The sequence below is a fragment of the Thamnophis elegans genome, chromosome 12, assembly GCF_009769535.1.
Source record: "Thamnophis elegans isolate rThaEle1 chromosome 12, rThaEle1.pri, whole genome shotgun sequence".
In the NCBI taxonomy this organism is placed as follows: Eukaryota; Metazoa; Chordata; class Lepidosauria; order Squamata; family Colubridae; genus Thamnophis; species Thamnophis elegans.
Window position 1 is genome coordinate 11,713,411 of NC_045552.1, and position 14,165 is coordinate 11,727,575.

The 14,165-nt window shown below is 46.1% G+C and overlaps 1 protein-coding gene across 1 annotated transcript; it reads right to left on the minus strand.

Annotated features, from left to right (window-relative positions):
• Positions 1-9,765: 9,765 nt before the first annotated feature.
• PSENEN (presenilin enhancer, gamma-secretase subunit) lies at positions 9,766-13,527 on the minus strand. The gene is made up of 3 exons (XM_032227070.1): positions 13,325-13,527; positions 11,717-11,821; positions 9,766-10,148 (listed from the first exon to the last, which is right to left on the minus strand). The coding sequence occupies exons 1-3, from the start codon at positions 13,383-13,385 to the stop codon at positions 10,009-10,011; spliced, it is 306 nt and encodes a 101-aa protein (XP_032082961.1). The 5' UTR covers positions 13,386-13,527; the 3' UTR covers positions 9,766-10,008.
• Positions 13,528-14,165: the final 638 nt, after the last annotated feature.

A 14,165-nucleotide genomic window follows, 5' to 3' on the forward strand; every position in this document is an offset into this window, starting at 1 on the left:
TCTACAAAAAAAAAGAAAGGAAAGGAAGCAAATCAAAACACCACCAAAAAACGAAAAATCATCTATCCATCATCTCTTGCCCACCTCAATACTTTAATTGCTATGCTTTTTTCTTTTTTGACTTGTCTCCGATATTCCTCTCTAAGATCTTTATCTCTTTCTATATCTGCTTCTTAGCTGTTCAATCTTAAGTATTTTTCCCTTCTCTACCTTCCTCCACTGCCTATTTTCCAGGATTTCTGCCCATGCCCAGTTGCCTCTTGAAAAAGCAACTTTGGAACCTGTTTCCCATCTTGTTTTCATGGAACCTTGCATTTTACAGAGATGGCTCATACATGTCAATTTACCGCTTAATCATTTCAAAAACAGACCTAGTAGAAGTATTAATATTACATGTCAGTTTGAATTATTTTATTTTGTTGATAGCTTAGCATGTTATGGTTGGCCTGACCCAGTCGGTTAATTTAGTACTTTGGTGTACTGTATTAGTAAATTATACTCAGCAGCTAACTTTAGCAGGCTGAATGAGGGCAATTTATATTTTGAGATTCTGAATCGTGCCAAGCCCCCATCCAAACTCCTGAGAAATGTAATTCTGTTTTTCTGATTTTCTTTTTAATCCAAAGGACTGTCACTCATCTCAAGGATACTTTAAGACGGCCCTGAGGCTGCAATGTTTGGGTTCACCCAACTTTGATTATGTACCACCAAATGGGTGTTGACTCTTCGCAACCGCATCATGGCTCATTTTACATTGCAGTGTATATGGCAAAGCCAGGCAATTGATTTAATTCAGTACTGTAAACCATAGTTAACTGAGTAAATGTCTTTTGCAAACTCAGTGGCTAGAGCTGTGTAAGCCCCCTTAAAATCAGGCTAAAATGAGTTTGGATAGATTATGATATTGTGGGTTTGAGCGGTGCGGTGGCCTAGAGTTAGGAGTTCTCACCTCACAATCAAGAGGCTGTGAGTTTGATCCTGGGTAGAGGCAGATATTTCTCTCTCTGGGCACGATGAGAATATATCTGCTGAATATAACTCCGCATTGGCAACAGGAAGGGCATCCGGCCAGTAAACATTCTGCTCCATTCAGTTGCCCGGATTTCAACCTGTAAGGGATTCTGGGGTCATTAAAAGATGATGATGATGATGATGATGATATTGTGGTTTTCATGGATGTTTAGGGTTTTTTTTTTAATTAACTTACTATATGATTTTGCCTACAATTTTCTCTGCTTTATCTCTCCAAACAGTGGGATCAGTGTACAATAACAACAGCAGAGATGCCAGGGGACCCAAGGAGAGTCGCTAAATTCTCTTTGCTCATCTTTCTATTGCATGTAGTACTCAACTTACGACTATTTACCATGCCGAACAACCCTTCAAAGTTGTGACAGTGCTGTAACTGTTGCAAATACATGCCAGTTGCCAAGCACCAGAATTATGCAGATGTTGTGGCTGTCGTAAGTTCAAGGACCAGTCATAAGTCTCTTTGTTCAGTGGCATTATAACTTCAAATAGCCATAGCACTTGTTCTATACTGCTTCACATTGCTTTTACAGCCCTCTCTAAGCCGTTTACAGAGTCAGCCTATTGCCCCCAACAATCTGGATCGAGGATCGAACTCTTGGCAGTGGGCAGAGTTACCCTGCAATGCTGCATTCTCACCACTGCACCACAAGAGCTGTTTATAAGATTAAAAGGAGGCAAAAGAGGGAGAGGAGGAGGAGGAGGGGAGACAGCAATAGCACTTAGGCATATACCCCTTCACAGTGCTTTTACAGCCCTCTCTAAGCGGTTTACAGAGTCAGCCTCTTGCCCCCAACAATCTGGGTCTTCATTTTACCCACCTCAGAAGGGTGGAAGCCCGAGTCCATCTTGAGCCTGGTGAGATTCTAATTGCCAAATTGCAGTACTGCACTAACCACTATGCCACCGCGGTTCTGGATTACTAATAGTCACTAAATCAATGGTGGTAAGTTGAGGACTATCTGTACAGTATCCTCAATTGATTTTCCAGGCCAGGGAAAAACCTGGTCTAAATCTAGAGCAGCCGCATGCCTATAAAATAATATAATATTGATATCATAGGGGGGAAAGCAAGTTCTACAACAATCTCACTCTTTCCCAAACTGCACCATTTTGTCCTGTTCTCATCCTAAATTTGTTAGTGCATGTCGCAAAGCAATTTCCTACAGGCCAAGCCCAATGGGACTGAAACTTGTCCTGCCCAGCCCTGGAGCAAACAGCTTTCTTAAACTGCTGAGCAAACGGGTTTTCAGAACTCTGAAACAGGAACACACCTGGATGAATTTTTAATTTAGTCTTCCATGCAAAAAAAAAAACAAAACTTGATTTTTTTGGTGCCAGGTTACCTATCGTTCTAACATGCTAAGAACAAATTACAAAGCAAGGAGTAAGCCTTCTCCAGTGGTTTAATCTAGTAGTCCTTCCCTCTTCTGTCTTTCCTCGGGGCCTTTCAGTCTTATCACAGTGTTTCTCAACCTCAGCAACTTAAAGATGGGCGGACTTCAACTCCCAGAATTCCCCAGGGGTTTCTGGGAGTCGAAGTCCACCCATTTTCAAGCTGTTGAGGTTAATAAACACAGATGTTCCGTATCTAAAAGAGGAAGACCTATCACACACACTTCCTATTGCAATAGTCTCTTATGAGCTGCGGTGGCGCAGAGGTTAGAGTGCAATACTGCAGGCTACTTCTTCTGGTTGCCGGCTGACTGCAATTTGGCAGTTAGAATCTCACCTGGTTGACTTCCACCCTTCCGAAGTGGGTAAAATGAAGACCCAGATTATTGGGGGCAAGAGGCTGACTCTGTAAACCGCTTAGATAGGGCTGCAAAAGCACTGTGAAGGGGTATATGCCTAAGTGCTATTGCTGTCTCCCCTCCTCCTCTCCCTCTTTTGCCTCCTTTTAATCTTATAAACAGCTCTTGTGGTGCAGTGGTGAGAATGCAGCATTGCAGGCTAACTCTGCCCACTGCCAAGAGTTCAATCCTCGATCCAGATTGTTGGGGGCACTAGGCTGACTCTGTAAACCGCTTAGAGAGGGCTGTAAAACCACTGTGAAGCAGTATAGAACAAGTGCTATGGCTATTTGAAGTTATAATGCCACTGAACAAAGAGACTTATGACTGGTCCTTGAACTTACGACAGCCATAACATCTGCATAATTCTGGTGCTTGGCAACTGGCATGTATTTGCAACAGTTACAGCACTGTCACAACTTTGAAGGGTTGTTCGGCATGGTAAATAGTCGTAAATTGAGTACTACATGCAATAGAAAGATTAGGGCTTTAAACCGCTTAGAGAGGGCTGTAAAGCACTGTGAAGTGGTATATAAGTCTATCTAAGTGCTATTGCTATTAGCCAAGAATCCTCAAATTTATTTGGGGCTTTGCAATCATTAAGTGATTTATGCCCAATTGTATGACCCTTTTGCGATGGTCATTAAGCAAGTCATTGCAATCATTAATCAAATCCATCTTCTCCCATTTGAGGCCTCCTGGGAACCTGCAGATGGAGATCACGTGATGCTGCAACCATTGTAAACACATGCTGGTTGCCAAGCACCCAAATTGGTTACCACGAGGCTACAATAATCATCACTCATTTTCAGTGAGGTCGTCCTTTGAATGGTTATTAAATGAATGGTCATAAGCCAAGGACTACTATACTTCAAAGTGCTATTGTGGGAGGAAACGTCTACACCAGGGGTGTCAAACTCGATTTCATGGAGGGCTGCATTGGGGTTGTGTTTGACCTCGGGAGACCAGGGTGGGCATGCCAGCTTGATTTCCCTCGTGTGGTGGCCTAGGTGCTCTGCCAGAGAAAACGGGCTCCCAAGCTCTGTTTTCGCTGGCAGAGGCACCGTGGGCCAGCGTGGCACCTTTGCTGTTTCCAGGCTGGCCCCCCGGGCTGGATCTGGCCCCCGGGCTCTGAGTTTGACACCCCTGGTGCACACTTAACTATGAGGAACTGGGTATGTCTAGCTTAATTAAAAGAAGGACTAAGGGAGACAGGATAGCAGTGTTCCAATATCTCAGGGGTTGCCACAAAGAAGAGGGAGTCAAGCTATTCTCAAAAGCACCTAAGGGTAGGACAAGAAGCAATGGGTGGAAACTAATCAAGGAGAGAAGCAACTTAGAACTGAGGAGACATTTCCTGACAGTTAGAACAATTAATCAGTGGAACAGCTTGCCTCCAGAAGTTGTGAATGCCCCAACACTGGAAGTCTTTAAGAAGATGTTGGATAGCCATTTGTCTGAAACAGTATAGGGTTTCCTGCCTGGGCAGGGGGTTGGACTAGAAGACCTTGGAGGTCTTCCAACTCTGCTATTGTATTTGTATTTGTATCTATGAGTAAATAACAAAAAAACCCTTAACCATATGTCTGATTTTTATACTAACATTTTTTCCATCTAACATACTGTATATACTCGAGTATAAGCCTAGTTTTTCAGCCCACTTTTTGGGCTGAAAAAAGCCGCCTCGGCTTATACTCGAGTCAGTGAAAAATTTGCCCGAAATGGAGGAGAAAAAGGGGCGGGGCCATGCCGCTGGGTGACACTCGTGAATGGCCCAGTGCCCCTGTGAGTTTCCCCTCCCTCTGTGTCAGTTTGCCGCGCAGCGCGCACCGCACCATCCCCCCTCCTCACGTTCTAATGTAATGCAGGGCTGTCTTACGATTCCCCTTCCTCCCCCTCCTGCCGCTCTGCAACGATGTCCCACCTCCTCCTTGTTATGGCAAGCAGCCACATAGCGATGTCCCACCTCCTCTGGTACAGTGATCCAATGATAGGAATCACTGTGCCGTGTGTCATAGGAGGCGGGACATCGCTCCCGCGGCTGCACGGGACATCATCATCACAGCGGGACATCAGCATCATGAGGTGAGTGAAGTATTTCATTGAATACACCGCTAGTTTACTGTTTTTCTTTGAAATAAATATTCAAAAACATTATTGGTATCTATTTTTATTTTTGAAATTTACCGGTAGCTGCTGCATTTCCCACCCTAGGCTTATACTCGAGTCAATAACTTTTCCAGTTTTTTTTGTGGTAAAATTAGGTGCCTCGGCTTATATTCGGGTCGGCCTATACTCGAGTATATACGGTAATTGCTGGCAATTGCCACTTATAACCGAGAAATAACCATAAAAAAGACTGAATGGAGACCTTTGAACTATATTGCTGGAGAAGACTCCTGCGAGTCCCTTGGACTGCAAGGCGATCAAACCGGTCAGTCCTAGAGGAGATCAACCCTGACTGCTCTTTAGAAGGCCAGATCCTGAAGAGGAAACTCAAATACTTTGGCCACCTAATGAGAAGGAAGGACTCACTGGAGAAGAGCCTCATGCTGGGAACGATTGAGGGCAAAAAAAGAAGGGGACGGCAGAGAATGAGGTGGCTGGATGGAGTCACTGAAGCAGTAGGCATGAGCTTAAATGGACTCCAGAGGATGGTAGAGGATAGGAAGGCCTGGAGGAACGTTGTCCATGGGCTCGCAATGGGTTGGACACAACTTCGCAACTAAAAACCACCACTGAGAAATATTTCTACACCAAAACTCACCAGGTACATCAATTTTGACCCATTGATGCTGAAGTATAGATCACATTACAGTTAGGATAATTAGTTGGCACACACTATAATGCTCAATTAGTATCGTCAGTGGATAATATTACATTGGACGAGTCGTGTGTGCAAAAGCCTCCATCCTAGAGAGGTTATGGCAAATCAGTGCTGAGTCCCTCTGTTCTTCACAGTGGGAATAATGCCAAATAGTCGTCTCAGACAAATGGCCTACATTAGAAATATCAGCGCATTTAGCCAATGTCCGGCTCACCACACACTTTTCCTCACACAGGGGTGGGAGGGAAGAGGATAAAGCATTAAGCTCTTGCCTAGCAATCAAAAAATCCCCCCCCCCCCGTTTAACTTCAGGAACATGGCACAAAAAGCTCCAGAATTTTTGCACAGGCTACAGATTCCTGAAAATCCTGGCATCAGCATAAATGCTCATACCCGTTTCGAGCGTTTGCAAAAAAAAAATCAGGCAGATTCAAAATACCAGGGAAAGCATCTGAGCTCTATGAATGCCGACAGGATGAAAGAATACTCCATTTTTTGGTTAGAGCCGATTCGCTGAGGAGCATTGTGAAGAAATAATTGTCTTAAATGACACAGTACCGTTTCCCTGAAAATTAAGTCTGGGTCGTCTTTTCTTTTGGGCACCAAAATAAGGACCAGGACTTATTTTCAGGGGGTGTCTTATTTTTCCCCCATGTATGGGAGGTTCACTTCTGCTTGCTTGTGGTGGGGCAGGAGGCCACATGGTGCACCAGTGTCGCTGCCATGAAGTGGGGTGGGTGCAACCCAAATGCCAGGCACTGGCTTACCTCAGCCAGGCTACACCTGCCTTTTCAGGATAGGTCTTATTTTTGGGGAAACAGGGTAGAAAACAGAGCATGATCAAGAAAATGAAAAGGGACCCAAGATTCCAGGGAAATCAGCGTCTTTGATGAATGATCTCAGCCTCTGTCTCAAGGGGACTCATTCCATATTAACTGGGTCTCTGAGGATTCTTGTGTTTTGCAGAGGTTTCTACAGCTTGTTTGCTTGGACAGATGTGGGATGCAGCGCAGGCATGTTCTGCAATTGCCTGAAGCAGATATGATCATTATTGGATTAACAAAGGATGCCTTGTGCCAGATGGCCACATTGTACTAAAAAAAAAAGGATGCTGTTTTTGAAGCCAGCAAAACCTTCTCTCTCTCTCTCCGAGTTCTTATTTCTGTGCCCCGGAAAAGCAAAAGGCCGTTAATACAATCCCTGCACAGCTTTCCCACAAAAACAAAGACACACACACAAACACACATCTAGCAAATGAGAAAATTATACCGTGTCTAAATTTGTGAAGACAGCTGTACTCGTTCTGCTCCTTCCCACACTGTTGTTTTCAGCTCTCCAAAAGTTAAATTCAGATTGCAGCCATCCTGGCCCTAATTTGGCATTGGCTGAAGGAGTCTTTTTGTCATTTTTATGAACCCACTTCAGAGGGTAGATTGGAAGAAAGGGAGTGAAACTCAAGAGGGTGTCCTGCTCTGTTGCCTTTGGCTTGCCAACATAAGTGACGTGTTTAAAAAGGGAGATTTGTGGCGAGACAAGAATGGGATTATTTTTTTTTGCAGCTCCCATAACTCTACCCATCTGCCAAATCAGAACTATCTTCCTTTCTATCTTCTTTTGTCATTTGGCTTTACTTAAAACCACCGAATGTGCACATACCCGAAGGGCGCCGTCTAGGGCAAAAAGTATTTCCCTTTGCCAACACCACTTCCAATTTTTGATCCCTTAAGCAAGTATGTGCAAGTGAAAGCCAGAAACCTACGTAAGGCCCTCTGGGGTAATTAGCTGAGGTAATTTATTAAGAGATGAATAAATTGGAACCTTGAGCGATACTTTGCCTCTGATTTACTGTATTTTTCAGAGTATAAGACGCACCCTTTTCCCTCAAAAAAGAGGCTGAAAATCTGGGTGCGTCTTATACACTGAATACAGCATTTTTTTGCCTCCTGAAACCCTGTCCCCTTCACCAAAATGGCCATGCATAGCCTCTAGGCGGCTTTCAGAGAGCTCCTGGGGGCTGGGGAGGGCAGAAATGGGCAAAAAACGATCAGTGTTTTGCTCAATTTTAAACCCCCCCCCCCCCAGCACCCAGGAGCACTCTATAAGCTTCCTAAAGGCTATCCATGCCCTTTTTTAAAAAATGCAAACCAGGCCCGTTTTTGTAAAAAATGGGTGTTTTTTTGCTCTTTTCCCTCCCCCCCAGGAGTACTCTGCAAGCCCCCTAAAAGCTATTCATGCCTTTTGAGGTGGGGGGAACGGGCCCGTGTTCACGAAAAATGGGCTGTTTTTGGTAGGTTTGCAGAGTGCAAAAACTTTTTTTTGTTTGCCTCTTCAAAACCTTGGTGCATCTTATACCCCGAAAAATAAGGTAATTTTGGATGTTATTTGGAACCCTGACATTGTGGATTTTCCAGTCAATCAGAGCTGTATCAGCAGCACAATTCTCTACTGCCCTGAGGCAGTGAAGACATGAAGTGAAAGTGGTAAAACAGGCTCAATGTTAATTTTTATCAAGCCCACCAAAGATATTACCTCCCAACGACCAACAAGATCGCACAGGTTGGGCCTCCTCCGGGTGCCGTCAACCGGACAAGGCCGGTTGGCGACTCCCCAGGGGAGGGCCTTCTCTGTTGCCGCGCTGGCCCTGTGGAACAACCTACTTGCAGAGATCTGGACCCTTACCACTCTCCCGGCCTTCCGTAAAGCCGTCAAGACCTGGCTGTTTTGGCAGGCCTGGGACTGTTGATTGATATCCAGCCCCGCTTAGATGGAATGGGTGATGTGAATTTTAATACTGTATTTTTATTTTTTATTCCTATTTTTTAAATTTTAAATGTTTATTGTCTGTTGTGAGCCGCCCAGAGTCCCTATGGAAGTGGGCGGCATACAAATTCTAATAAACTTGAAACTTGATATTATCTGCCCTCTTACTTAGTCTTGCCGTCCTGTGACATACAACTACAGTCAAGAGAGAAGTTTGGTGGGGTAGTGAAGGCCTAGAAACCAAGAGACTCTAAGAGTTCTGGGCCTGCCTTCAAACATGAAAACCAGCTTTGGACCAAATGTCTTTGGAGATTCTCAGTCATCCAGATCATGGTTGTCCCAAAGCTGCTTTTAAAAGAGGCAACTGGACTTTGTTTCTATTTGAAGATATTTCGCTTCTCAACCAAGAACATCAAGCAAGAATGGCCATGGTCAAGAACCGTGATGGCAAACCTATGGCACACATGCTCAAAGTGGCACGCGAAGCCATGTCACCCAGCACACACAGCCTTCCCTTTGTCTTCAAGGTTTCTGGTGCGCATGTACAAACGCCGATCAGCTGTTCTTCGCATGCGCAGCCGTGTTGAAAACTGGTGTGCATGTGTGCCAGAACCCAGAAGTTCGGCTTTTCTGGAGCATGATCTCTTCATACACACGGCAGTGCTGAAAAGAGGCTGGGGCATGCGCGCCAGCCAGCTGATCAGTGGGCGTGCATGCGTGCTAGAACCCGGAAGTTTGGCTTTTGCATAGAGTGGCCCCGACGAGCGTGCACACGAAATTTCTGTGTGACCTTTTTGGCACTCGGTGCCAAAAAGTTTAGCATCACCGGCTGTTGTGACTCAGCAGAAGTTTGCTGTGAGTTGAGTCGGGATGCAAGATTAACAATGCAGCTGGGGCTCGTTAGTGTCATCTTCTGGTGATAAAAGGATGGATGGTGCCACGCCCTGGTTGCAGGAGTCAACGTTCATCATTCATCGGTCGTGGTTTGTTTGTGAGAGACACTTGGAGAAGTGATTTGCTTTCTGTAACCCTGATTCAAGGAGACACTTGGAGAAGTGAATTGTTTTGTAAGAGTTTTGTTTTGCATTCTGTTATCTTCTTGCCAGAGACTTTATTTTTGTTTATTTTTGGGCTCACAGCCAGTCTGAGCCGAGGACTGATAAAGTTCTTTCCTTTTAAGTTTGTCTGCCTGTCGTCTTTGAATGAGCGGAGAACAGGGGTCAGAACAACCGGTGAAGAAGAAGAAACAAGCAGCTCAAAGTGTATGCACTAACCCAAACACCTGTTCTGAACTAGAGGTTTCACCCCACACCACTCATCCCTTTCTCACAACACCATCACGCTGGAGGCCAACAGGAAGAGATCATCCTATCTTTATTGATCATCTCTTGTAGTCAAGGAGAGCCGGAGTTGATGATCCAGACAGAGAACCATATAGAGAAGAGGCGGCCCCCACCATAGTTTACCACAATAGAATCCCAACCTGGATCCCATGAAAAGGAGATATTAAGAAAAAAAAGATTAGCCAGGGAGGCTATTCAAGGAGTCCGACAGTAAAATGCAGAAGTCCATCTTGGGGACCTTAAGGAAGGAGGTGCATCAGGGGATGCCCAATGGAATGGTGAAGGAAAGGTAGTCGCCGAGTTCGCCCCACTCGGCCCGGCGGGCCTGGAAGATACAGCTCCACGTTGTGAGCACAATCGCCCAGAAAAGGAGACCTAAGGCTGACCGCTGGACATCTGTGAAGAGGTGGAAAGAAATGACCAGAAAATAATTAAGCATCCCTTCGCCCCCCCCCCCCCCCCAATGCTTTATCTCCCATCCCAGCATCTCATCAAGAACTGAGTTCCAGTCAGGGTTGTTGTCTTGGGTGGGATGAAACTCGATTTCACTGAGGGCTGCAGCTCAATGTCGCTTATGTTGGGGCCACCTTAAAAGAGCCGAGGTGGCGCAGTGGTTAAATGCAGCACTGCAGGCTATTTCAGCTGACTGCAGTTCGGCTGTTCAAATCTCACCGGCTCAAGGTTGACTTAGTCTTCCATCCTTCCAAGGTGGGTAAAATGAGGACCCGGATTGTTGTTGGGGGCAATAGGCTGACTCTGTAAACTGCTTAGAGAGGGCTGAAAGCCCTATGAAGCGGTATATAAGTCTAACTGCTATTGCTATTGCTACCTATGTGGCCAAGTGCTAAGGCAGCATTTCCCTCAGACCCTCCCTCCCTTCCCTCTTCATTCTCCTTTAGAGCCAAGGTGGCGCAGTGGTTAGAGTGCAGTACTGCAAGCCACTTCAGCTGACTGCTATCTGCAGTTCAGCGGTTCAAATCTCACCAGCTCAAGGTTGACTCAGCCTTCCATCCTTCCGAGGTGGGTGAAATGAGGACCCAGACTGTGGGGGCGATATGCTGACTCTGTAAACTGCTTAGAGAGGGCTGAAAGCCCTATGAAGCGGTATATAAGTCTAACTGCTATTGCTATCTTCTTCCTTCCCCTCTTTCCTTCTTTTTCTTTTCCTCTTTCCCTTTCTCCTTTCCTCTCCCTTCAAATGCAAAAGGGGAAACATTTCTCGTTTTGTTTGGCTTTTAGTCTGTTTTGCTAGCCTTCTGCCAGCAAAAACAGAGCTCAGGAGGGCCGCGTGTGGCTTCCCCCAAGCCCCATTTTTGGCCGCGACGGCCTCCTACAACCCCTGCAAAAACAGAGCTTGTGGGAGCCACACACAGTCCTCCCAAGCTCCATTTTCTCTGGTATTATTTTTTTGTATTTTTGTATTTTATTGGTCTTGTATGCCGCCCACTCCCGAAGGACTCCGGGCGGCTTACAATAAACAAAGGAAGGGGATAAATAGACAAATAGACAAACAACAATTTAAAATACACAACATTCATAGTTACAGTGGGGCTGGCTATTTCAACAGCCCCCCCCCAGCCTGCCAGAGCAGCTAAATCTTAGTGGCTTTGTGGAAGGCCGGGAGAGTAGTAAGGGTCCGGATCTCCACGGGGAGCTCGTTCCAGAGGGCTGGAGCTGCAACAGAGAAGGCTCTCCCCCGGGGAGTCGCCAGCCGACATTGGCTGGCAGATGGGATCCGGAGGAGGCCTAGTTCGGTGCGATCTGATCGGTCTATGGGAGGTAATTGGCAGGAGGCGGTCTCTCAGGTACCCAGGTCCGATGCCATGTAGGGCTTTAAAGGCACCGCGGGCCGGTCCTTTGTTGTTTTAAGGGTGGCCCCGGGGCCTTGAATTAGATACCCGACTTAGGACATATTGTACACACTAGAATACCCTCCTGCCCCCTCGTCCTCCCAGGAAACTCACAGCGCTTGATCTGAAGCTGCTCAGTGTATGTGGGTGCTAAAAAGGCCTCTCGGAAAAACCAGATAACGTTCACCAGCCACAGGAAAGGGAGCAGAGCAAAGCCACCTAAAGAGATGGGAGAAAGACATTATGTACTCTATTTTCTTCCAGTATCTGATTATCTTTTAATATAAACAATGCTACACTTCAATGGTTAGATGGCCTACGCGTTGATATTTGAACATAGATCTTTTCATTTTACCAGGTTCCACTAATCTAATAGAAATATGATTATATTGCTAGTCCATGTATGATATGCCATACGTTAAATGAATAATAAGCTAACCTGTTAAATCCCCACAATCAAATAGTAAATTATATTTGACAGCAATGTTTATCAAGCTGGGCATCTTTAAGATGTGTGGACTTTAACTCCCAGAATCTCCCTGCCAGCCATCGGGACTATATTTTCCGTGAGCTAGCCCAGTGTTTTCCTAAGTGGACTTTCCTGGACTTTTAACTCCCAGAATCCCCCAGCCAGCCAGGGTGAATCTGTTTTCCTTCAGCTAGCCCAGTGTTTTTCCACACTCGACCACTTAAAGTGGCTGGACTTCAACTCCCAGAATCCCCCAGTCAGCCAGTTTAATGTATTTTCCTTGAGCTAGCCCAGTGTTTTTCAAAGTGGACTTTTGTAGGAAGTTATCACCCAGCCCTCTCCCAGAAAAATGAAATATCCTAGGAAATATTGAAAAGGCAGAATATTTCTCTGGATGTGAAAAGAAAGAAAGATGTTTTAAAAGACAGAATAGCTGCCTGTAGCTTCCTGCCCATCTCCGCTTTGTCAATGGGCCATTAAGACGGCCAAGCTAGTCCCTTTACATAATAAAGACTTCTCCACTTCAGCTCTGGGGGGGGGATTAAGGCATGATAATATTGGAATTTTATCCAACTCACCACATGGCATCTGAAAACTCAACCAAACCTGGACTCAAAGCACAGCCTAGAGAGTTGCCCCTGCATGGCTCCATGGGAGTCTGACAACCAATCAGAACACAAGCTCAAGATCAAAGGCCAGAGAGGGCATAAAACCAGGGACTCAGCATCTCAGTCCTTCCTTCTCTTCTCCACCAACATTGAAGCATGTGATCACCTTTTCTGTTCAGGACTCAAGCCATGTGGCCCTGTCCACCAATAAACCATCTTTCCAAGCAGCCTCCACGTCTCCAGTGTCTTTTCCCCCACTTGGAGCCAAACCCAGAAGGACATTTCTTTCATCACTTTGAAGTGGCCTGGACTTCAACTCCCAGAATCCTCCAGTCAGCTACGGTGAATCTATTTTCCTTGAACTAGTCCAGTGTTTTTCCACACTCGACCACTTAAAGGGGCCTGGACTTCAACTCCCAGAATCCCCCAGTCAGCCTCTGAAGATCCACCGACCCACTTCCGCTGAGCCCCCTGCCTCTTGACCCCCTTTTTTGAAAAAAGGACCCCAGTCTTATTCCCTCCCACCCCTGGCGCCCTGCAGAGACCGAGGGCTGCATTCAGGGGGTTGTGGGGAGGGGATTCCCCCGAAGCCGCTCCTCCACCCCACCCCCCCAAAAAAAATCAGGCTGCGCTGGACCCGCTCACCCAGGTAGTATTTCCGGCAGAGGTTCAGCTTCTCTTCGTTGGAGACGCGCTCCAGGTTCATGGTGCCCACGGCTGCCCCTCCCAGCCCCGCGGCAGAAAGAAAGGAAGCCCCGCGCTGAAGACTTGACGGAGCGGCGCTCCAGAGGGGACCCGACCCGCCTCGCTCTTCCGACCCCCGCCCGAAAAAGAGCCTCCCCCCTCCCTTTCCCTCTCCCTTCGCGGCGCAGCTGCTTCCTGTTCGAAAGCCCCGCCCCGCCGCCAGGAACTCTGGGAGCTGTGGTCCGCAAGCTGCTGGGAAATGCCCAAGGAGAGCTCGGAGGGCAGGAGAGGCATCCTAAAGGTGCTTTTTCAAGGGGCCACATAGACGTAAATAGAGGCACACTTTCTCGATGAATGGCCTAAAGTGATCTCGCAGGTCGCTTTGGACGACAAGTCCTCTTCTGTTTGTTTGTTTGTTTGTTTGACTAATCGTGGCTTATTCTGCTAGAACAGCTAGTCACAAGGAGTTTTTCCTCGAATGCCATCACTCTGTTAAACAACTAATCCCCACAACACTGTCAATAATTTACTAAGACTGTATTAATTACTATTCTTCTCATCCTTCCTGGTACCTATCTCTTCCCACTTATGACCTTAACCATGTTGCTTGTATCTTTACAATTCATATTGTTTTGTTTCCTAGTACGATTTGATTGCCTATTGGTAATTATAACTATCACTAAGTGTTGCATTTTATGATTCCTGATGAATGTGTTCTATTTCACTTTATGTACACTGGGAGCCAATGCACCAAAGACAAATTCCTTGTGTAATCTAATCACACTTGGCCAAGAAAGAATTC

Bases quoted from the DNA above. Each gene is read 5' to 3' on its own strand.
- PSENEN (XM_032227070.1), bottom strand. From the start codon at position 13,385: ATGAACCTGGAGCGCGTCTCCAACGAAGAGAAGCTGAACCTCTGCCGG. The intron at 11,822-13,324 runs GTGAGCGGGTCC...CCATCTCTTTAG, and splicing joins CTGCCGGAAATACTACCTGG to GTGGCTTTGCTCTGCTCCCT. The intron at 10,149-11,716 runs GTGAGTTTCCTG...ACCTCTTCACAG, and splicing joins GCAGCTTCAGATCAAGCGCT to ATGTCCAGCGGTCAGCCTTA.